The sequence below is a fragment of the Bos javanicus genome, chromosome 4 (genome assembly GCF_032452875.1).
Source record: "Bos javanicus breed banteng chromosome 4, ARS-OSU_banteng_1.0, whole genome shotgun sequence".
Classification (NCBI taxonomy): Eukaryota; Metazoa; Chordata; class Mammalia; order Artiodactyla; family Bovidae; genus Bos; species Bos javanicus.
In genome coordinates this window covers 37045132-37070342 of record NC_083871.1, presented here as the reverse complement: position 1 = coordinate 37070342, position 25211 = coordinate 37045132, and the positions used below count along the sequence as shown (strand labels likewise).

Below are 25211 nucleotides of genomic sequence, written 5' to 3'. Positions count from 1 at the left end.
TGATGCGGCTACTACAATCACTATTACCACTGTCCACTTTGCCCACCCTCTCTCTGAGCCACCATTAATTTACAGAAGCACAAGTTGAGAACACAGATATTAGTCCTATGTTGGCCACTTTCACAGTCTCTGGAATCAGAGCACCAGAGTTTGAACTCAGGTTCTGGTGCTTTGTAGTTGTGTGACTCTGACTTTCATCTCAGGCTTTTTTCTCCTTGTGATCAAAACATATAAACTCTTTGCAATTGATTCTATTATTGCTATTTTCAATTCAGTTCAGTTCAGTCACACAGTCATGTCCAACTCTTTGCGACCCCATGGAATGTAGCACGCCACACTTCCCTGTCCATCATCAACTCCCAGAGCCTACTCAAACTCATGTCCATCACGTTGATGATGCCATCCAACCATCTTATCCTCTGTTATCCTCTTCTCCTCCCCCCTTCAATCTTTCCCAGCATCAGGGTCTTTTCCAATGAGTCAGTTCTTTGCATTACATGCCCCAAGTATTGGAGTTTCAGTTTCAGCATCAGTCCTTCCAATGAATATTCAGAACTGATTTCCTTTAGGAAGGACTGATTGGATCTCCTTGCAGTCCAAGGGACTGTCAAGAGTTTTCTCCAACACCACAGTTCAAAAGCATCAGTTCTTCGGTGCTCAGCTTTCTTTATAGTCCAACTCTGGAAAAACAATAGCTTGACTAGACAGACCTTTGTTGCCAAGGTAATGTCTCTGCTTTATATATGCTATCTAGGTTGGTCATAACTTTTCTTCAAAGGAGCAAGTGTCTTTTAATTTCATGGCTGCAATCACCATCTGCAGTGATTTTGGAGCCCAAAAAATAAAGTCTCTCACCATTTCCATTGTTTCCCCATCTATTTCCCATGAAGTGATGGGACCAGATGCCATGATCTTCGTTTTCTGAATGTTGAATTTTTAAGCCAACTTTTTCACTCTCCTCTTTCACTTTCATCAAGAGGCTCTTTAGTTCTTCACTTTCTGCCATCAGGGTGGTGTTATCTGCATATCTGAGGTTATTGATATTTCTCCCGGCAATCTTGATTCCAGCTTGTGCTTCATCCAACCCAGCATTTTGAATGATGTACTCTGCTGCTGGTGCTGCTGCTAAGTCGCTTCAGTCGTGTTCGACTCTTAGCGACTCCATGGACTGCTGCCTACCAGGCTCCTCCATCCATGGGATTTTCCAGGCAAGAGTACTGCAGTGGGGTGCCATTGCCTTCTCCCGCTGTACTCTGCATATAAGTTAAATAAGCAGGGTGACAACATACAGCCTTGATGCACTCCTTTCCTGATTTGGAACTAGTCTGTTGTTCTATGTCCAGTTCTAACTGTTGCTTCTTGACCTGCATACAGATTTCTCAGGAGGCAGGTCAGGTGGTCTGGTATTCCCATCTCTGTAAGAATTTTTCAGTTTGTTGTGATCCACACAGTCAAAGGCTTTTGTGTAGTCAATAAAGCAAAAGTAGATGTTTTTCTGGAACTCTCTTGTTTTTTTGATGATCCTGTGGATGCTGGCAATTTCATCTCTGGTTTCTCTGCCTTTTTTAAATCCAGCCTGAACATCTGCAAGTTCACGGTTCATGTACTGTCAAATTATATTTAAAATATATTCCCCACAAATGTGCTAGGAGGTAGATATTATTTTATTCATTTGACAGTTAAGGAGACTGTCTATGCTCCAGGGGGTACAACTAATAATTAACAGAGCTGGAATTCACAATAATTTTTGTGCATGGCCAAGATATTATAATAGAAGAGAGTAGGCTTCAGGCTTTACTACATAAAACATGTGATATAAAAATTCATACCCAAAATGTTGTGGTTTGTGTACTAATACAAGTTTCTGGGAACAAGGAACTATTATTTCTAATCTTGTTTTACCACAAGTTGTCTTAACTTGTTTCTTCACATGCTCAAAATGATAACAAGAGGCCTGTTTAACACACGACAGACCTGAGAACCGAGATAAGTTGTGTGTGTGTGTGTGTGTGTTTTTCCCCCAAAGATTAACTGGGAAATATATTTTAGACACATAAAGATAAATGTGGCTACCTGAACACTTTGTTTTTCTTATTGACTGACACTCCTTAAATTTGATTGCTTTCAGATTATTCCAAATCTCATATATAAATTGTTTTATTCCTTTTACTTGTCCTCAATGATCCCTTCCGCATTAACATTTTATTCTGAATTCCATTCCCACCCTTCTACTTACAGGGCCATAAACAGTGACTTTCTTGTTCCAACTCCACTGGAGTTTTCCTAAGGCTTTTTGTTGTTCGTATTCCTTGGCATTTTTATTGACTATGGAAATTCTGAATGCCTATTTTTAACACAAGGCAAGATTTTCTGTTTCAACTCTATTCTGTGTTTGTTCTTTGTTCTCAGTCACTTCAGTCATCTTTGCAACCCCATGTATTATAGCCCACCAGGCTCTTCTGTCCATGGGATTCTCTAGGTAAGAATACTAGAAAGGGTTGCCATGCCCTCCTCCAGGGGATCTTTCAGACCCGGGGATCGACCCCACATCTCCTGCATTGCAGGCAGATTTTTTTACCCACTGAGCCACCTGGGAAGCCCTTGTTTGTTCTACGCCTGTCTAATTCCTCTTTCTCCATCATTTCTTACCTAGCTCCACCAGAAGTATTTCTGCTCAGGTTTATTAGTCTTTATGTGTTTTTTTTTTTTTTTTTAATATTTCGTTTTCCCCTAATTATCACTCAGAACTTCACAGTCAGGACTCCTTTATCTACATTTCTACCCCCTTTTTTCCCCTTCAGCTTAACATTTGCCTAAGTGATATACTGCTTGGATATGTCATCCCAATCATAACCTCAGAGAGTTGAGACCAATCCTCTGAACCAATCCTATAATCAAGTCAATTCTCTTGATGATGCTCCAAATCTTACAAACGAAATAAACCATCATTATGGTACATGTTCAGAGCTCAGAACATCCCTTTGGTTTATCAGTTTCATTTATGATTCATTAACTATCAACTACTGATTTTTTTAACCAACAAAGTTCTATGTTTTTTTCTTCTGCCTTTACCAGTCAAGTGTTAATGGCTCAGTCCTGTACGACTCTTTGCAACCCCATGGACTGTAGCCCTGCCAGATTTCTCTGTCCATGGAATTCTTCAGGCAAGAATACTGGAGTGGGTATATGTGTGTGTGTATTAGTCACTCAGTCATGTCCAACTCTTTGCAACCCCATGGACAGTGGCCCACAAAGCTCCTCTTTCCATGGCATTCTCTAGACCAGAATACTGGAGTGGGTTGCCATTCTCTTCCCCAGGGGATGTTCCCAACTCAGGGATCGAACTCAGATCTCCCACATTGCCGGCAGATTCTTTACCATCTGAGCCATGAGGGAAATTTTGGTCATATCAAGACTAGATTTCTACTTAGCTTCCTAGATCTCTTTGATGCTCTACCTTAATTTATCCTGCTCGATACATTTATCCCATCTCTTAAACAGGCCATTATCAGAATTCACTTTCAATTAACTTAACCTAGTTACTGTAGAAAGAAGTTAGTAGTAATAAAGACTTTGGCTCAAAATGTGACTCTGGAATTCCCTAATCAATGAACCACTCTAATTCTCATTTTTCTCATTATAAAATGCAAAAATTTTTCTATCTATTTAAAATAGTGAAGTGATGAACCAAGATAACTACTTGGCATAGTGCTTAGACATGCAATCATTAATCTTTAATGATCTCACCTCATGCCAGGGGTGGGATTGCAAAGCCAGATAAGACAAGACACGATCGGTATTCTGGCATTGACAGGGTTATAGAGAATACAGACATTCAACAAATAAGTGTCTATATACATATATAGGGCATACACATACATATACAGATATATACAAGGGCTTCTCCAGTGGCTCAGATGGTAAGGAATCCACCTGCAATGCAGGAGACCCGAGTTTGATCCCTGGGTTGGGAACATCCCTTGGAGAAAGGAATGGACAGTATTCTCCAGTATTCTTGCCTGGAGAATTCCATGGACCAAGGTGCCTGGCAGGCTATAATCCACAGGGTTGCAGAGAATTTGACATGACTGAGAGGCTAACACACACACATACAATATATATGCAATTTTAATGTATGTTTCTAAAGGACAATATCATATTCAAAATACAATGGTGACTTGACTTAGGTGGGAGCTAGGAATGAAATAGTCTGCAAAGGCTTTCCTTACAGAGGGGCATCTCAGTGGAAATATGAGAGATAAACAGAAGTCATATCTAAAAGTGTTTAGGAGTATCTCAAAAATAGCAGTTTATTATTATTGTTTTAATGTTACTGCTGTTGTTACTATCCTCTTGCCATGAATACTTCATTCTCACTGACATGCATTCTCTGAAAATCTATCGCATTGTATTACATTCCTTGATCAGCATCACGCTTCCTCTATGCTTCTGCATTTTGTTTTACTCTTGTTCCTCTGCGCCTTGCAATTTCTCCCCATTTTCTGAAATGACCCTATTCTGTTTTGACCTGCTTGGAACTAGCTTAAATACTCTGAGGCAAAACTGGATACTCCAATATCAGGGATTCTCTGGCACTGTATACATACCATATTATAACTGTCCACTGCTTTATGTTACAAATGATTTCTATTTTTTTTTTAAATTTCTTTCTCAAATGCCCATGCAGTCTTTTGGGCAGAAAACATGTTAAATATATCTTTCAACTTAAATCCATAAAGTTGGTATCATAATAAAAAGAGTACCCAAAACTGTTTGTTGAAAATAATGTTGTGACTTTGACAGTTTTATGTCATGTCTCTAAGTAAATTCTAAGTTAGTTAAGGCAGGATTCCTGTCTTAGTTCAATTTTATTTACCATTATCATAATATAGCACAAATGGTATTCTATGTGAGTTTTATGCTGACTGATTATGAAGATATTTTTCATATCTATTTAAATAAAACAGAATATTTTATTAGTCTTTGACTATGAAATTTGATATACTTAGAAAAATGACATAAAATGCATTATCCTATTCATTTTTCTGAACTTCCTGTCCAACAAGGTGAAAACCACTAGAATATAAAATGTTAGCTTGAGATGAAAAATAAATAAAATTTTTCTTGTTTTAGTTGAGAAACCTTTCATGCTACTCTAAATGTTATTTTTTTTCAGGATTTGAAACAAAGGAAAGGTTGTTTTGAAAGTTGTTTCAAGTTATTTGCCTAAGTTATTTGAGCTTGACAAAGAGTAAAAAAAGACACTGAAGTAATAATTCTCCTAAGACATGATGATGAGTCAATTTAGAGCTGTTAGGGGAAGAAAATGCCATTTGGTTAAAAATTATACATAAACATTCATCTCAAGCACCACTTTGTAGCATGTTTTATGAGTAGTGTAAAATACTTCCCCTTATATAGGAACAAAAATGTTAAGATTTCACTCAGTTCAGCTATCAGTTTGGTTCTCCACTGGCATAAGAATATATGTTACACATGTAGATATCAGCATGATACAAATTTTTCCATTTTAAAAATAAATGAAATCTTTATTGATTATAAGTTCTTCAACAAGAATATTTTTAACTTTATAGATAAAATCTACAAACACTGATCAACTATTAATATTTTGACATAAATCAGACTACAAATATTACTTCACAAATAGAGAAGGTTAAAATTATTGGTTCAGTGCAACTGTAGTTTTGAATATAAACACTTAACAGTCTGTAACCTTTAATCAGGGCTCCCAGGAGGTTCAGTGGTAAAGAATCTGCCTACCAAGTAAGAGACATGAGTTTGATCCCTGAGTTGGGAAGATCCTCTGGAGAAGTAAAATGGCAACCCACTATAGTATTCTTGCCTGGAAAATCCCATGAACAGAAGGGCCTGGTGGGTTACTGTCCATGGGATCGCAAAGAGTCAAGACACAACTTAGTGAATAAACACCAGCAACAAACCTGTAATCACTTGACAGAAATAATTCATATCTAAATTGCATAAAGTTATAATTTTGAATTACCTAGAAATCACATGAAATATAGTCATTCCTTCAGAGTAGTTATTAACATTTCTTATGGTTAAATTCATTACAGGGCTCATTTTACAAATGAATGCTTTTAAAAAAAATAATTATGCAGCTTCTAAAGAGTGTATATATATTTATATATACATAAAACTATTATATACAAACAACTTATAGTTTAATTATACTGAGTATTATTTTAAATACTAGATTTATGAACTAGAAAGGAAACCTGTGCTATCAAACTAAGTTTAAAGATTATGAAACATACTGATGATGCAAAATTGCTGTATAAATGAGAAATATTTAACAGATATATAAGACTAAATAAATAAGACATTTAAAACATTCCTTCTTAGGACAATTTATCTGAAAAACTCATTATCTTTAAGAAGGCTTTAAAGTTAGATCTGTCCTATTATAAGAAATAAACTAGTAGAGAATTAGGTTTGTGAATATCTGTAAGATTTTTGAAGTTTGATCCCATACATTCTCTGAGTAATAATACAAATATTGTAAAAGAATGTTATTACTTTTTAGATTACAGTAGAGATCTGAGTACATACAATTCTTAAAGTCTGATTTGGAAAGATCTTGGTAAGAAAAACCTTATAAGTAAAACCATGGAAGTTCAGGGAATAAGTAGACTATCTCATAGGAAAAAAAATCTACATATTTGTTTAATAAGAATTTAGAACAATCAGAGTACTAACGGCTGTTAAATCATGAGGTACCCTCCACTCCACTCCTGAAACATGTATTCTTTATTATTCGCTCTTTAAACAATGGACAGGGAACATGATGTTTGCAGACGGTTTACCTAAATTTGTGCAGATATAGCCTACAGCATGGCAATAATGTGTTTTCTCTGCAAGGAGGAAAGATATAACCCAAGTGCAAAGAAAAGTAAACATACAGCGTGGAATTGAACAAATAAATGCAAAATGGAATTTAAGCTTACACCTAGAAGCCAAGAAAATAAGTCAAAGTGGAAACGAATGTATGATATTATTTTCCTATAAAAATAGGAAACGGTTAAATATTCCCATTAAATATAAAAATAAGAATCTTTAAACTTAATACTTTTAAAATCATAATAATTATGCTACTAGTGGTTATTCATTTACTTAACAAATATTATCAACTGTCTAAAATGTGTCACACCATGTGCTAAAGGAAATTGTGTAGAATGAAAAAAAGAGTATGCTTTCATATAATATATTTATATTGAACGACTAATCTGGATAAAAAAATCTCCAAACTGAAAGCACAACCTTATCATTTGAGTGCGGCTTCAGGGAAATGGGAGGAGAATTAGAGTAAGCTGTATTTAGTGTTACAATTCAGAATCTTTTAAACAGAACAACTTCCTAGGTAAAACACATTTGATCACAATACCCCTTTGAGGTAAAACGATAAAAATCAAACCTCAATCTAGGTAACACTATTATTAATCCAAAGTGGTTTTTAAAAACTCAAACAGGATTAGGGAAAACTTTTTTTTTTTTTAATTTGACTCCATGTTTTGGGCAATATCTTTATACTTTCCTCACAATGAATATCCAGAAATTTATTGATCTATTAATAACTCATAAGAAAAGAGTTTAATTAAGTCAGTTTTGGTTTGTCAAAAATAGGCAGGGATTTTTATTATAATGCTCTTTTTTCTAACCTTCCAAGCACTGTAGAATTCTGAGATGATTTCTCTAGAATTTAAACAAATACATTATGAACACAGTTAAATGCCATAATATCACAGTGTCTCATTTTTCCCAATAGAGAGACATGCAGACTGCATAATTTCACAACTTTGTACAATCTGCTAAATTCTAACGTTGGAATTCTAGTCAACCCATAGTCTACTCTCTACGAATATTAGTGAAATAATGTTTTACACATGTCAAATACATGCTGTTCACAAAGAGGGAAAAAAGCATTTAAGGAGAGTCAAGGGAATCTTGCTCCCTGTCAAACCGCAAACCTCTGAAATACCCGATTGTTAAGCAAGTTGTGTCATCTCTTGCCAATGACATCCTAACAGGGGAAGATGAAAAGCAGTTCCTTGACCAAAACAGAATTTGCCTTCATCCTCAGTGAGCTTTAATTCGAAACTCAAACAATGGAGTATAGTTTTCCGGTAATACTGCCTCCAGGATTTTTACCTTTTTTAATGTTAGTGTGGACATATTTCTGCCTTTGCCCTCCCCTTGTCTCCTGGATCCTCTCTCTTTAAAACTCCCACTTACCTACACCATCAGCAAAAGCTGCTGCTGAACATTACATTACTAATTATTTTTATTGCTTCCTCTGTGTTAGTCTTCTGTTAGGAGAAATGTATATGTCAACATCAATGTTATGTTATGAGTTGACAGCACTCACAGAATCTTAAGTGTCATACTGGATTTACTCTGCAAAGAATTTCTGTTCAAACTTTAATAAAGGGCTACAAAGAAAAATTAATAGATACATTATTATTATTATAGTTTCTATTTTAAATGGATTTGAGGCATATTACTTCATTCCTTTCTTCTCTTAGCCCCTCTCCCTTCCTTCCTTTAGGTTTAGTCATGTATATTCTTCAACTATTTTTCTGACTTGCTACATAAGGGCCTTGAGAGCAGAATAACTTTCAATTGTAGATCAAATGTTATAATGAAAATTCTACTGTTCTCTACTTAGGGCCATATGTATATGAGGGATAAAACAATTATATCAACAATAACATAAAAAAAATCAGAAGTGCTAAAATTTAAGCATAGTTTTATGTTAATCAATATGGATTATTCCTGACATGAAATGGGGATATAAATCAAATTTATAAAATGGATTATATTAAAATATGGAGCATCCATTAAAAGAGAATACTTGGTGTTATTCAAGGAATCTTTATTTCAAGTCCTCATTCTGATTTGCATGATGTGGCTTTTTACACAGAAGAAACACAAGAATAATTAACCCTTGAGATATGAAGAAATGATGCTTAACAGTTCAGAGTTTATAATGTGAATTCTTCTTGCAAATATATATTCTATTTCAGATAAATTTCTCTAATCATAAGACTCATCACAATATATGCATCTATTTATTTGTCTGCCTTTTCACCTATGTTGCTTTGAGAGTATACACAAGAGTAGTATTAATCTACAATACAAGAGGAGACAAGGAACTTGCTCTAAGGAAGTAATGATTGAATTGAGATCAGAGGGATGAGATGGATTGGGAGGGAGGTGGGAGGGGGGTTCAGGATGGGGAACACATGTACACCCATGGCTGATTCATGCCAATGTATGGCAAAAACCACTACTAATATTGTAAAGTAATTCCAGGGGGATGGTATGGGGAGGGGGAGGGAGGAGGGTTCAGGATGGGGAGCACGTGTATACCTGAAATTTTTTTAATTTTAAAAATAAAAAAAATAAATAATTAAATAAATAAATCAATAAATAAATAATTTAAAAAAAATAAATTAATTTAAAAAAATCCAAAGGAAGATCCATCCAAGAAACAGGCAGATGCTGAAAAGAAAAATGGAAAGCCTAAAAGAAGAGAGATGGGGAATGTAAAGGCAACAGAAGAAGAAAAAGGAGCTCCAGGGTGCTAGGACAAAGTAAGGGGAGTGTGGCCCAAAAAAGGATGCTAAGATAGGAAGGACTGAGATCAAAAAGTAGACTTTCCTAGTTGCTGAGGTTAAAAGGAAGCAAAGCAATATCTTTAAACAGAAGAGACAGGCTACCATTTGCTCTCAGAGAAGACTGCTTTGGCTTCAATGTGATAACCTGACTGGTCAGGCCAAGTGGTGCTGGTCAGCAGTAAGGACAGAGCAGGATCTGAGTTAGTATTATTCCATTAAATGGAACCAGAGGTTACGGGTGACCTTTACACAGCTTGTCTGGCATTGAGCAGAAGAGTCTACTTAGTCTATTACATATAGGAATGATCTTAGAGGCAAATATCTTTCCTTTTGTATTTCCTAAATACTTTCTCACTAATCTTAAATCATGGCGTCTTGCCATTTTTGACCATGATTCACTTTTTCTGACCTCAAACATGGTTTGCGTCCTTGAACTTATATATGTATATATTTAACAGTTTTCTTTTTACTTTATTTTAAAGAAACTAGGGCAAATTCAAGGTTAATACTCTTATGTCATTATTTTTTCAAATTTCAGGCTCTAAAGTCATTCTTTTACCCACTCATATTTCAAATATTCTTACATATATATAATGGGTGTGCCTAGGAGAGAATGTCACATATGTAGATGTCACCCACCAGACATAAAGCTGGGAAGAGCTATTGTTAATGGTCAGAGTCCTAGAAAAGACTAAATCATATGACAGCAGAATCTATACTTACAATAGATATGATACAAATAATAAAAAAGAAAAGTCACCATCACCACCCTTTAGGATACAAAAACTCACAAAACCTTAAAGTTACCCAAATGTATAAAGTACAGATAAAATATTTTTGCTTTGGATACTTGCAATAGCTGAATGATGGACAATGCCCAGGCAATATCTACCCCTATATAGAACTGATTCATTTCAAAACAATCACTTTTCCCACAGCTTCCCTAAGATACATGGAAAGTAGATTAAAATCTATATTTACAAATATATATTCAGGCAATCTAAACTGACATATGTTCCTTATATTACACCTTCACTATTTGTCTAAGATGTTGCTATCACTATGGACATAAGCACATACATATATATAATATGCAAAAAGTTATATAGATATATACTGCATATATACATATATATTTTTCCTGTTGAAAACATTTGTAGAGAACTCACTGCAGGAATTATAAATAATTTAAATATAAATCAAATTGTAATAATTTTAATATCCTTTTTCTAAATCAGACTTTCTTAGGACATGTTGAGGTCTATGACTATAAATAAATTTGTTCCTGCATTCTTTTTCTTTTCTCATGCTCTGTGTTAACACTCAACTGGGTCCCCACCCTGTTCATTAAACCCTTTTTCTAACAGATGTTGCTTTTTTCCCTTTTACTCTTTCATGTTATCCAAGAGAGATCAAAGAGTTTAGTCATTCTTGTCCATTGTATGCAGAGGTGTGTGGGTGAAATTCTGTATGATTCTGCTGTTCACAGTGTTCAGGTTGCCTTCCTAATGTTTCAGTTACTTTCGGTGATAATATCTGATATGTGTTGACTGCTACAACTAATAGAAATCATCTTTAATCTAGCTAGTTTCATGAGAATAAAGGAAAATAGTGTAAAGTATTGAAACAATATTCAAATTTTATCTATTTTTAAGAGACAATTGACTTATTTTGGAAAAGGAAATAGTACTTTTGTAAAAGAAATCACACAATTTTTCCCTGACAACATAGTTTATAATCAGACTATGAATGCATGGAGGAAGTACAAGAAAAGAACTTTTCAAAAGTAATTATTTAATATTACTTATACATGTTATTTTTAAAAACTTATATAAATAACTTGATACAAATGAAAAATTGTGCCTTTCACGTCCTTTTCCATGTGTGATAGTGAGAATGAGGCCATGTAGTATAATGGAAAGAACTCTTAATTAGCTGTCAGGAGAGCTGAGTTTAACTTCAACTTTTAACCACAAAGTAGCCAGGGGATTTGAAGATACTATTTAAGCAATTTGAGTTTAAATTTTCTATATTATGAAATGGAGGATAGGAATTAGAGGTGTTATGCAGTAACTATAAACTATAGTATTATAAACAAGCACTTTTGTGCAAAAATTTATGGAAATTGTGGTCACAGTTTAACTCTGGACACATCATTTTTTAAAGTAAGATATCAGATATTGCTGAGCTTTGTGCTTAGGATGTTGCTAGGCTTCAGTAGTCTTGTGTATATCAAATTTTGCAACTGAATATTTTGTAGTAAAAATTTCAGGTCAAAATATTTTTCTTAGTAGCATAGTTGAAAAATACTTTTCATTTATTTCTTAGAAGCTTATTACATTTTTCAGACTTTTATTAGTATAAGGTAGAAAAGTGAATGGATTAAATTTTTTTGTCATCCCTGTGGCAAACACATCATTTGGTTTTGTCATATCATTTCACCTGAAGTTGATTTTAATCAAGAGACTGAAAACAACTGACTGCCTTATGCATTTTATGAACAAAGGGATGTTAGTTCACTTCTATCTTTATGGATATTTACATTGTTAAAATGGAAATATTTTGCTTTTCAATGGCATGATATTTTCCTATTCCTCTCTCAGATAAGTCATTGCATTTTATTCTAGAAAAAAAATTATATGTGTCTAAGAGATTGTGCAATCATAGCCATGAATTTTTTAAAATTCCACACTGTTAGGAAAATTTGCAAAAATTTGACAGTGTCAAGGTAGTAGCTAGGTCTGCTCTCTAGCATGATATAATACAAAGAATAGGTTTCCCTTCCTACAAATCTTCCATTTGCGTCCAAGATTTAGGCCAGCAAAGGGCAAGTCGATGTGGGATACTAAACATCCATCCTTTCCAGGTTGAGTAATTTAAATATGAGGTAAGACAGCTATTAAATGCCAACAAAATATAAATCAAAAGAAGAAAAGTTTGCCAGGATAAAAGCACTTAAGAGGAGCTTGAACCCTGGCGTGTATACAAAACCCCATTTGCAACATTAGAAAGATCCAGACTTTCAGCCTCTGTATAAAGCTTTGTGATAATCTCAAGTGAGGTATCTTAAAATAGAAGCTAGTCTTGAAGTTCTTAATCATCAAGCTACTTTTTAAAGTATATATCCATAAGGCATATTAGATAGGTATTTATTTATTATAAGAGAAATTCTGATGTATAAAATTGTTGAGGAGACCAGTTTAATGTCATTTCAGTGGCAGCAAAAGTCACACAATGAATCAGTGACAGACCTGTGAATTGATTTTTAGATCCCATTAGACTCCCTTTTTAACCGCTCAGCAATTCCTGAGATTGCTTTCAGTGGCCAGAGATGCACAATCAAATTAAAACAGCAGACTGGAAAATAAAAATAAAATAAAATGGAAAGTAGTTGTTCCATGCGGATTGATTTCCGACATATAAATATACAAATCTCAAGCTGTATTCAGGCATTAATATCAAATTTTCTATCATTTATATAGAAATGGATTTAAATTACTGAAATATATGAGTAAAATAGGCAAAAATAGAAATAACAGTATTAAGTGGAAGATGAAAGCCTACACAATTCAATTTCTGAGGCAGTGATTGAAAAATGTCTATTCACGTGAATATATATTTATCAAGATACATTTGTTCTAGCTGGAAATTCTAAAGATTCATAAGTACAAAATTAATTTTGAGTAAAATTATTTCTGCTTTCAGACATGCTAATATTTGCATCAGCAGAGATAGCTTGATAAGGCCCATTTACGTTAAGGAAAATGAAATAAAGACAATGTCAAATTTCTGTTATTTGATAGTCTGTATGCCATATAAAATTACATGTTTTCTGTTTATTAGAGAATCTAAAATTCTACATAAAATAATATCCAGACTTTGTGTTCTTGAATTATGACATGATCAAAATACCAAGAAATAGTAAGATACATTTCATTGCTAAACTTACTTTGAATAAGAAGTGGGAAACTCATTAATTTTTAAAATATTTTAAGAAATCTATCTCAATTATGTCTATTAATGCTACAGAATCTGATTTTTCCTTTTGCATTAAAAAAAAAAATTACAACTCTCTCTGATTGTAGTCAATCCCTGGATCGGGAAGATCCCCTGGAGAAGGAAATGGCAACCTACTCCAATATTCTTGCCTGGAGAAGCCCATGGACAGAGGAGCCTGTTGGGCTACAGTCCATGGGGTTGCAGAGAGTCAGACATGACTGAGTGTAAAACATATTAGCATTCTTTTGTGTGTCTAAGTGGAAGTATGACAGGCACGTTTTATTTTTGCTCAACACCTTTATTACATAGAGAGGGAATTAACAGTGTCTAAAGGATATGCTAGGTAAAATAAGCCAGGAGCAGAAGGGCAAATGCTGCATGATTTTAGTTATGTGAGATATCTAAAACAGTTAAACTCATAGATTGAGAGAATAGAATGAGAGAATAGAGCAGTGGTTGTCAGGGGCTGCAGGTAGAAAAATGGGGAGTTGCTGCTCAATGGGTATAAAGTTTCAGTCACACAAGATGAGTAAGTCCTAGAGAGCAGCTGCACAGCATGGTGCCTATAGTTAACAATAGTGAATCGTGCACTTATAAAGTTGTTAAGAGAGTAGATTTATGTTAAGCATCTTACTACACCAAAAATATATATAATTAAAAAAACACACATAGGACAGCATCCTACCAGTGGGGATGGTACAACATCAGTACAGTATGAGACATAATATTGACGTCACTAGAAAAGTCATGACGACAAACTGACTAGCTGTATGATGATAGGGAGGCTGCTGAATTTTTCTGAGACTTAGTTTCCGAAAGTGAAAAGTGCAGATAGCATTTCAATCACTGGGTAATGAATATAAAATGCTATAATATTCATAAAACCATCAAATATGCCAGCAATGACAGACATTAACAGTAATAAAATTAATTTAAAAACCACAGAGAGTAGTTATAGCAGGAGGAAAACTGGGCAGAAAAACAAGGGATAAACTGGATATACTAGTCTCACAAAAATCTCACAAAATCAGTATAAGCTAAAATATAATAATGAAATTAAAATTAAAGCATGGTTTTCATTTAAAAATAGCTATTTCTAAGTACAATGCATCTTGTTTCTTTTTGTTATTTTTTTTTAAAACAAAGTGTGTTTGAATTACTTTCACAGATGCATTACACAAAATAGCATTCTCTGGATTTACAAGTGTGGAGAAACCATGTTTTTGTTATATGCCATGGGTGAGAAATTCACATAACTTTGCATATGGTAGCTTAATGTTTTATGCACAACATAAAGTCAGCTTATTTGTAGACTCAGCAGCGAAGTAAGCCACAATATGCTATAAAGCATGTTTTATCTAATTGTCACAAAAGAATTGGGAAACCATTTTTTCACTGGAGAGTTTAAAGAGTATCATCATGTCAATATACATCATGATTTATGATATTAGATGCTATTTTATTATTGTTTGTTGTGAGAATTTTAAACATTACTCAGTATCTTTTTCCTCAGTATCAGTCCAAGTTCTCATTATGTGACATTTCTGAACTTTTGCCAAAGTCTCAAAATGGATATTCCTATATGTCCATCCCCTACCATGCACACACTGATACTAAAAATATGTTTCAGAAGCAACCATAGCAATACTAGTAGTAACCTTCTATGGCTTTGTATAGCTCTTGACTAGATTTCCAAAATCAATTTGATTCTAATTTTCCAGCTCCTTTTGAAAATCACTGTACTCTATGCACACTGATATGTGCCACTTACCAATGCCTTTCATGTCTCTGTCCTTCTATTCTATCCTTCTAGTCTTACTAAAGGATCCTCCACATCCATCAGTATTTGATCCCGTTTTCAAAGCCCAGCTTAAACATGATGGCTTCTGTTCATTTCATCAAGCTATTCCTTAATTACAGTTATCACTTTGTTCAGACTAGGCATACATTAAGAAGTTCTGAAATATAAAATATAAATACATGACAAAGTCTTTAATAATTTAAATAAGAATTAATGATTTTAATCCTCCTCTCCCCCTGCACCAACCGGTACTTTCTTTTAAAGGAGCAGATTCTTGACTCAGACATAAAGCACTGAATAGCATGATTGCTTCAGGCCCATTACAAAATACCCATGGAAACCTTAATTTTCTCATCAATAAAATGAGGATGTGAAGAGTACGTACTTCATCAGATTTTGTGAAGACTAAGGTAACATACTCAATGCTGCCATTACAGAGCATAATTATTGCTAGTAAATACTAGTAGTTGGGATTATCATTATCATTGCTCATGTTTTCACCAATGTTGAAGTTATATATCTATGTATGTGTTCAGTCTTTGGGGCAGATGTTCATCTTTATATTCCTCACCATTATTATTAGAACCTTACTTAGGAAAAATGTTTCCTATGTTTTTATTAATGTCAATTTTATCTTAATGACTATAAATTGCTTTGGAATACAAATTGCTTCCAATAATACAAAGGCGTTGATTGTAGCAGCAGAACAGAATTGTAGCTACAAATCTGAAGAACCCCAGATTATAAATGCTAAACCTCTATTATCTTCTAGTATTGCCAACAAAGGTCCATCTAGTCAAGGCTATGGTTTTTCTGGTGGTCATGTACGGATGTGAAAGTTGGATTGTGAAGAAAGCTGAGCGCCGAAGAATTCATGCTTTTAAAATGTGGTATTGGAGAAGACTCTTGAGAGTTTCTTGGACAGCAAGGAGATCCAACCAGTCCATTCTAAAGGAGAGCAGTCCTGGGTGTTCTTTGGAAGGACTGATGCTAAAGCTGAAACTCCAATACTTTGGCCACCTCATGCTAAGAGCTGACTTATTGGAAAAGACTCTGATGCTGGGAGGGATTGGGGGCAGGAGGAGAAGGGGACGACAGAGGATGAGATGGCTGGATGGCATCACCGACTCAATGGACATGAGTTTGGGTGAACTCCAGGAGCTGGTGATGGACAGGGAGGCCTGGCGTGCTGCGGTTCATGGGGTCGCAGAGTCGGACATGACTGAGCCGCTGAACTGAACTGATTCTCTCAAATCTATTTAATATAACTTTTTATACCAAAACTTCTGGTTTTCTCATTATACCTTTCCTTTTCACCTCAATGCTATTCATATTACTTCACACTGATTCTCAGCATCAGTCTTTGCTATTTCTATTTCCCCAGATCCTCCAACTTCCAAACAGACCGCATGTAGAAAGACTGGAGCAACTGAGAACCACAAGGAGCCTAGAAGAGAAGTCAACACACTAGAGCAAGGGGAGTGTCCTCAGATGTGAACACAGGGAACACGGGACACTGTCTGCTTAAAAGGTAGCTCCTTAGTGGGCTTCCGGTTACCTTACATTGTATATTTTCTAATAGTAACTACATTTATAAGATTCTAAAGCTAAGTATAGGTTCTTCATGGGTAAAATTAAGTACTGACTAGAGAACAAATACAATTGAAATCAGCATTAGCAAACAATGTGACAACAATATCTTTGTAAATCTTGAAAAGTAAATACCTTCTTACACTATGAAGGTGATTCTAGTGACCAGGAGTTACAGTCAGAACTCTCCTTTGTGCTCTGGGGTAATTTACTTTCCTCTGAAGCACAGCAAGATCTTTCATACGGCCCATTCTGACCTCCCCTTGGCCCTCACTTGGCAGGAAGACAGTGTTTGCCTATCAAGTCAACTCTTGTTTCCTTCTCTTTAGCCCAAGATATTACAGGTATATCCTTGGCACTCACATGTTTATAAGCCTTAAGCGAACAAGGGCACTAAAATCTTAAGATTTTACATGATTATGAGGTAGTTATCAAACTAGTTTAGAATGGACTTATATAATTTTCCTCAGGTTATCATCAAAGTGAACCATTATAATTTAAAACAAATCTACAAGATAACTTGCTGAGGGCTATTTGGAACACACACCAAGAGGAGGTGAATGTATTCTGATTTGTGGAAATTCAGTTTAAATTATTTTTGCTGTGTTTCCAAAGTTTCAAATATATGAAACTAATACCTTCCTTCTCACACATATATCCAAGTTGTATTTTCACAACCTTAACCTTTGGTTCCAAATGAAGTACTTTAGGCAAGAAGACAAAGAGATAAACGAGGAAAAACAGAATGTGAGTCCAAAGGTAAAGAAAAGGTCCTGAAGAGGAAGGAGAGGAGAACAGCCTAAACAGGTGAGCAGGTGCTGGGGCTTCGTACCACTCTATTTTTTGTTTGTTTGTTTTGGGAAAAATATAATATTGATAACAAGAGTTTTTATGAACAGAAATCTCCTCTCAAAATACATTATATATGGAATGAGTGCAAAGCAACCAGTCAAGAGGGCACAGTAGAAGAGAATTAAGTTGGAGTTCACATTATCAGTGACAAATTAGCTCCAGGAAATCAAAGGTCTTTGTTCCAAACCAGCATTCGTAGTTCATGAGGAAAAGAAAAAATACATTGGTTAAAGTACTGCTTATCTTTTAGTCCTCATGTCTGGGTTGACTGTGAATAAAGATGCATTTAGGAATTGAGTACTACAGATAATAAAGTCTTTTAATAAGTAATTGATAATGACATCATGCACCAATATGGCCTTAAGAAAACTTTTTAATTTTGTCCAAATTATTTTTCTGGTACTATGTGAACTAGATCTGACAAAACATGGAATGAAATACCCAGCAAGTTAAGAACTGAATGTTAACATTTCTATTTTTTCTGTCATTGTTTTTAGGAATAACAGGTGACAAAATACCGTGTAGGGGGAAAGAAAAGAAACCCAAACACTTCACCATTAAACCAAATAAGTATAGAGAGTAAAAGTGTATTTATCTCATTAACTATGGTGTTTTCATATCAAATATTTAGAGCAAACAAGTCAAAATATAAAATGGTCATTTGAAACATTTTAAATACAGTAAAGGGGATGTTGCTTTGGATTTTCGGTTCTCTTTCTCTCTTTTACCATTTTTTTTTCCCCTAAACTTGTTTCTAATAATTTAGGTCTTCCTACTACCTCACTTGGCCACTAGTTCTTTTAATTTTGAGAAACAGACTTCTTGATAATATCTAGAGTTTAGAATGTTAATAGCTCATAGAAAATACACTGGTGAATTGCTAAAGTCACAGAATTTATGAACTGTGATTTTTTTTCCTCAAATACAAACAGCAGAGCATTTTAAAATTTAATTTGCAATATAAATGGTGGTACTGTTTATTCAGCATTGTAATTTGTATGGTTTCCTGTCCAACACAATTCAACTATTGAAAGATTAGGGGGGAAAAAAAAAAACCCTAGAAACCATAATGGTCTTACTCCAACCACATTTGGCTCAGGTTCGCAGTGCAAATGAGGGATGCACTGCCTCTGGTGGAAATAATGAAGCCGAGAAGAAATCACCAAGAATCCTGACTTCTGTTAGTCTACTAACCTACTAATTTATGTTATTCTGCTAACGTAAGTGGGAAAAGTCAGACTCCAACGCATGATCTAAGAAAGATGGAAAGATACAACCACCCTAAAAGAATGCCTCATTGTTTTACCAAGATATCTAAATTTCTTAACTTGGGCATCTCTTCTTGTACTCTTTCTACAGTACAAGAAATAAAATTTTATTCTATTGGACTCAATGACAAAATAATTTGAGAGAGATAACTCAATTAGAAAAAGTTAATTAGATGTATAAATTAGTCAACTGAGCTCCAGGTACCACTTAAGTAGAATTTTGGCCCTGGAGACTGTTATAAAGAGCATTTGATTCAAAGTTTTACATAGAAGCAAACTCTTATTCTTGGTGGAAGAGAAAAAACAGACAAAACATTTTATTTTATATCTTGATATATTAGTTGTCATCGTAGAAATGACCTTAGAGATAGCCATTAAGCTTTACTGCATTTCTTAATGTCCCTTTGGTTCTATCATAAATTGAGATCATGGCATTATGAGAGTATTTATAGAGTTAATATTTTCCAGCTCTCATCTGGGTTCATCTTTCTTTAGATTTCCTCCCAGTACACAGAGGAGGCCGTTTTGGAATTTGAGAAAACAACCAGAGACTTCTTCGGCTATGCCCCTCCTAAATTCATACATTTTTTATTAACAAATGTAAATTTGAGAGGGGAATACCATATAATAAATGTCTTTGGGGAATATCCTGTTGCGTAAGGAGGGCTTACACTTTTCATTTGAATGGCATGATATTGAGAGCTTAAACTCAAAAATCATCTGTACTCTAGCTCTGAATCATTCCTCCTGCGAACTCTGCATGAATTTTTATAATAAACACACACATGTGTATGAAGCATGTGACTTCATAGGCAGTTATCTTCAGGGTCAAGTACTATTGGAGGATAACCAAGAATTGACTGACACATATCTTACAGAACTGGAGTTAATTAATAGGTCTACCAATTCCCAACTGCACTACAGGAAACACAAAATCTGCTTAATACAGCAATCAATGACATATCTGTATGGTCATAAGGCATTCACTATACAGCAAGAGGAGATTTCAGATATAGTATTCAGGAGTTTAAATATTGCTATTAAAATGCAGGAAGAGTAAAGTAAGATTATTCACAATCAGAAGACTGAACAAGGATTTCTTTGCAAACTGCTTATTATTATTTAAAAGGAGTTTTTAATTTCTTCATATTAGATCTGAAGCTATTAAATGATGAAGGTAGCTTTGCTTTGTTTCAAAAGTGATATCTTTATTTCTGTGGCATCCAGCCATCTTGAAAGGGTTAAATCTATAATTTCTAACAATGGATTTTAACAATCTTTGGGACTCAATACAAGACAGTTATTTTAAAGACACTGCAAAGAAAAAACTGCATGTTAAAAACTCCATGAAGTCATGATAAAAGCAAAATGTCTTTTTTTGTGTCATAAAATTATTTATAATATGTAAAGTCTGGACAGTATTTTAAAAAAGAAACTATTTCATTGTTTTATGTAATGAGGACAGGAAACAGCAGCGTATACATGTTACTTTTTCAACCAGAATATAGGAAAAGGTGTGTCTTAGTTCTGTCTGAAAGCCCATCCCTGTAAATAAAAGTTACTAAATTCAAACTTCAGGAGATCTTATGAACTCTAATTCAACAAGCCTGGCCTCAGTCCTGCTTGCTATTTTATTTCTTATTCTGCCAATCCTTCCATTATCATCATGACTCTCCTAACTTCATGAAACACATATTGTCTCATTATCTCAAATTCAAAAACAGTATAACTGTTTAAATACAAGTGTAGTATTTTAAGTACCAATAGAGATCAATTTAAAGCAGATTCTCTTTTAAGGCAGTTTAGGATTGAAAATTGAATTTTATGTTGTCTAGACAAGCCATCTTGATAATATCTTTTCCAGAATTTCCTAGATTGACTGTCTAGACCGCTCCCAATTCCCCCAGATAATTGCATAATCATCTTCCCTCTGACCCCTAAATAGTCTGGAACAGCATCTCCTCATAACACAGTTGGCATGCAATTCAAGACCACTGAGCTTCTGAGGGAGGACTTTTCTCAAAGGTTCTGAGTTTTAGAATTTCAATAAAACACTTTTTCATCAATATCCTACCATAAGGTGATTGGATGGGAAGCTTTATTTATTTATTTCAGTGGAGGAAAAGGCCTCCTCCATTTTGCTGGGTAAATGGCCTGGCTCCTGTACCTCTGCATCCTCCCATCCACTCTTAAACCAGCAATGAGTAGTTGATGAGTTGAGAAAGAGGGAAATCTGCTAAAGAACAACTTCAGAAAGAAAAAGAAAAATTTATATTTGGGGAAAATTGTAAAAATACAGAAACCATATGTGATATTTTAATTTAAATGGCCATCAAGATCATCTAAGCTTCAAAATTAAAAGTAGAGGAATTAAGCTAAGTACATAATGACCTGGCAAGAATGAGAGCCCAGTGCAGTAACTTATAAACTCTGATGAATGAGGTACATTTAATAGCAAAGTGACAGTTATTACCATAAAAGCTGCAATGGCTTTCATCCTGTGATACACATTCATATTTAAAAAAATTACAATCTGCATTTTTTTAAGAACCTACTACCCATTAAGCAATGTCAAACTCTTATAACTGCATGAGGTAGAGACCATTCTTATCACCACTTTCTAGACTAGAAACAAAGACACAAAGGAAATTAGTAGCTTACTGTAGATTAAGTATCAAGTACTGAACTAAGGTTGGACAAAAGCTCTCCAGTGAAAGGCTAGAGGACATGAGTTTAATAATGAAGGGATTACAACTCCTTGAGTTTCTATAGCAAAAAAATATCAGTGGGCCATGCCGTGGTTAGAGAATTGGGAGACAGTTGGAGATAGTAAGTTGATTTCTCACTTAAATATAAGGACACGAGGGTCATAGAGGTTTGCTTTGTTTTTACATATTATGAGACAGAATCTGAGAGGTTAAGCAATTTTCCTGGACTCCACAGACAGTAAGTTGTAGAACATGATTAGAAGCCAGAAATGACCCTAAAGCCCACCTATTTTCCACTAACCCTGTGTTTGGAGCTCAGCTCTCCGGGTCCCACTGTCCCATATAGTATGATGCCAGACAGATGTGAAAAGTCCAAGACAATATGCAGAATGTTCTCCAGAGATATCTCCAATAAACATAAAAGTGGGACCCAAGTTTTAGGGTGCCTGACTATTGAAAATAGCCTAGAAGCAGGTGAAGAAGGAAAGATTTATCCAGAAGTTGCTAAAAAGTTAATTATGCAAAATCTGCAGGACTGTATGCAAGAAATTATTCCTAATTTCATCAATAAAAAACAAGTAACTTAAGTAGAACTGCCTTTCCTTAATTTAATTTACTTAAAACTCCTGGGTATGTCATCAGGTACAGAATGCGAGCTGGTAAAGAAAAAAGGAGGAGGATGCACTGGGGGAAGAGGTTTATGAGGGCAAATGTCTAAACTCGTGAGAACTTGGGAAAGGGTTTTAATCTTCCCAGGATCATCAGGAAAGTCATAATAATCATGTTTAGTCTAGAAACCACATAGCCTCAAAGGTGTCTTCTTATACAAAGAAGGTACAACACAAAAATGTTTCGATTATTCAGTGTTTGGGTTGTAAGATCATATTTGTATCACTTTTGGATTCCATAAGAAAATATAGAGAAAAGATTTAAAGTTATAAAGAAGTGGCTAACATGTAAATTATATTTAACATTTAGGATTCCAGAAACATTCTGGGAACAAACCTTTTATCTGATGAGTAATTCTGGGTTCCAATTGGAAGAAAACCCTGTCACAAGATTTTTTCACCACATGAACACTTTTGTTTTTCATAGGATTTTGTGCCAAAAATTATAAAGGGCTTATAATTAAATGCTATTGATAAATCCAACCCATGGAATTGCTTTCAAACTAGAAACTTTTCCTTTAAATACATCCCTAATTTCAAGTTTTGCTTAAATTTACCCAACTTAATTTTCTCACTAAAACATCTTTTAGGAGCAAGAGACAAATAAACATTTTTTATCTTTTTTATCCTGACAAAATTATAGTCCAAAATATAAATATAAAGCCTAGCTAAGCAAGAACACAACTGTGAGCAATTTAGGTCAAACATATGATCAGAGCATTGAGCACATGTATGGCATCCTTTCTTAATCCCTGGGCAGAAGAAAACAACTGTGGTGGCAGACACTTCTGGCTGAGGAGGGAAATGGTGGGGAAAGCTGGCAATATACAAATGAAGGAGAAAACAGTACACATTCAGCCTGCTGACATCTGCTGCACATGCAAAATGGATTGGACTCTGTAATAGAGAGGAAAAGCAAATGCTTTCTTCCTTCCTTCTCCCTGTTTCAGTTATTGTTGAGTGATGGTCTCAATTCTTTTTGCATTCACAGATTAAAATTAATAATAACATCTGAATCCCAAGTAGGAGCTATCTAACAGCAAACTAATTTCTTCAATGAAGTGAGGAAAGTAGTAATAAAGTATTTGAAAAGGAAGGGGTCATGGACAAACACCATTTTTAAAAAGCGAACTTTACCTCAGGATGATGTCCAATTTCAATGTAGGTGCAAACTGGATGAAAAGCCCCCGTTCCACAGGCATACAAATGAGTCTGATTATAAGCCTTAAGCACCTTGATGAAATTAGCACATTCTTTCTGTAAAACAAAAGGAAAACCAGTGAGTTCTAGCAGTGAGCATGGCTGAGGTATCCTTTAGTGTGCTAGGCATGTTTGAGCAGATTTCTTTTGTGTCCTTTCACCTTAGTTTTTATAGCTTATTATTCTATTGTTTGTTCACATTACTACATGAGACACAGATGGGGTTTGCTCTCATTGTTACATGAAACAAAGAAGTTCTTATTTTGGGGGGTAAAAAATAATATTCCCTTTAATGTTTTTATTAAAACTATAATTTATTTATTAAAAAGTGGAATAAAGTTATAGATGACCAATTATAATAGGTGACTTTTCTGGAAATGAAGGAAACAGAAAATTTTTTAGTCAATTAGTTAAATCGTAATAATGATGAAAATTTATTTGCAAAAGTCAGCTTTAAATTTGGAAAAGTAAATAAAAAATAAAAAGTAATAAAACCTTCTACTAAACATAAATTTGAAACATCATCAGTAACTCATAATGATTGGCAACTAACTTTGAACTTTAGCAGTGCTACTTATTACTGGGCTGCCCTGGTGGCTCAGATGGTATAGAATCCAACTGCGATGCAGGAGACCCAGGTTTGATCACTGGGTTGGGAAGATCCCCTGGAGAAGGGAATGGCAACCCACTCCAGTATTCTTGCCTGGAGAATTCCACAGACAAAGAGTCAAACATGACTGAGTGACTAACATACACACACACACACACATACACACACACTGATGCTTACTAGTGAGCTTTACAGACTTAAGAAGATAAAACCACCTCCTCTTGAGAAAAGTCACTGAAACTTCAAAGATGGTTTGTGTATAAGATGAGACAGAGAAGATATTAGAGTTTAGAAAGTCTGTAAACTGAGGGTCTTTATTAGAGTGGCTATATTTAATAAATATCTTCATGAGTACATGTACATCTTAAACCGATACATGGATACCCTTACCAATGAGTCATGGATCCTCCAGGTAAAGAACAGCTACTTTATAAGAGGGGATTATAGTCATATCTTATTATGTATAGAAGTTTAGACATTCCTTCCATTTCATTATCCAAATGTCACCTAATAAGTATGATAGAGCTATTTATATTTTTCCATATATTCTATCTGTAGACCCTATGAAAGAAAATGTGTTTCTACAAACAAATAGGAATCTTAGCCTTCTGTTCCTGTTAAGGGGAAGATTCAGGGGAAAAAAAATCAGATGAAGTATAAACTGGATAATTTTATTGCCAAATTAACCCTGAGTTGAAAAGATATACTTTTCGCAAAATATTTTTAAATAAATGAGTTGCTATCAATACTATAAAAAGAAAACAGTGAAAAGAGAAATTCAAACTTGGTGCTCTGTGACAACCTAGAGGGGTGGGATGGGGTGGGAGGTGGGAGGTAAACTCAAGAGGTAGGGGACATA

The 25211-nt window shown here is 34.7% G+C and overlaps 1 protein-coding gene across 5 annotated transcripts in view; it reads right to left on the bottom strand.

Moving 5' to 3' along the window:
* Positions 1-25211, bottom strand: part of SEMA3A (semaphorin 3A) — a 553371-nt gene that overhangs the window by 133870 nt on the left and 394290 nt on the right. For all 5 annotated transcript variants that reach the window (XM_061413769.1, XM_061413770.1, XM_061413771.1 and 2 more), the window contains one exon: positions 23680-23799. In XM_061413769.1, coding sequence (XP_061269753.1) covers positions 23680-23799 — 120 coding nt within the window. The remainder of the gene's footprint in view (positions 1-23679; positions 23800-25211) is intronic.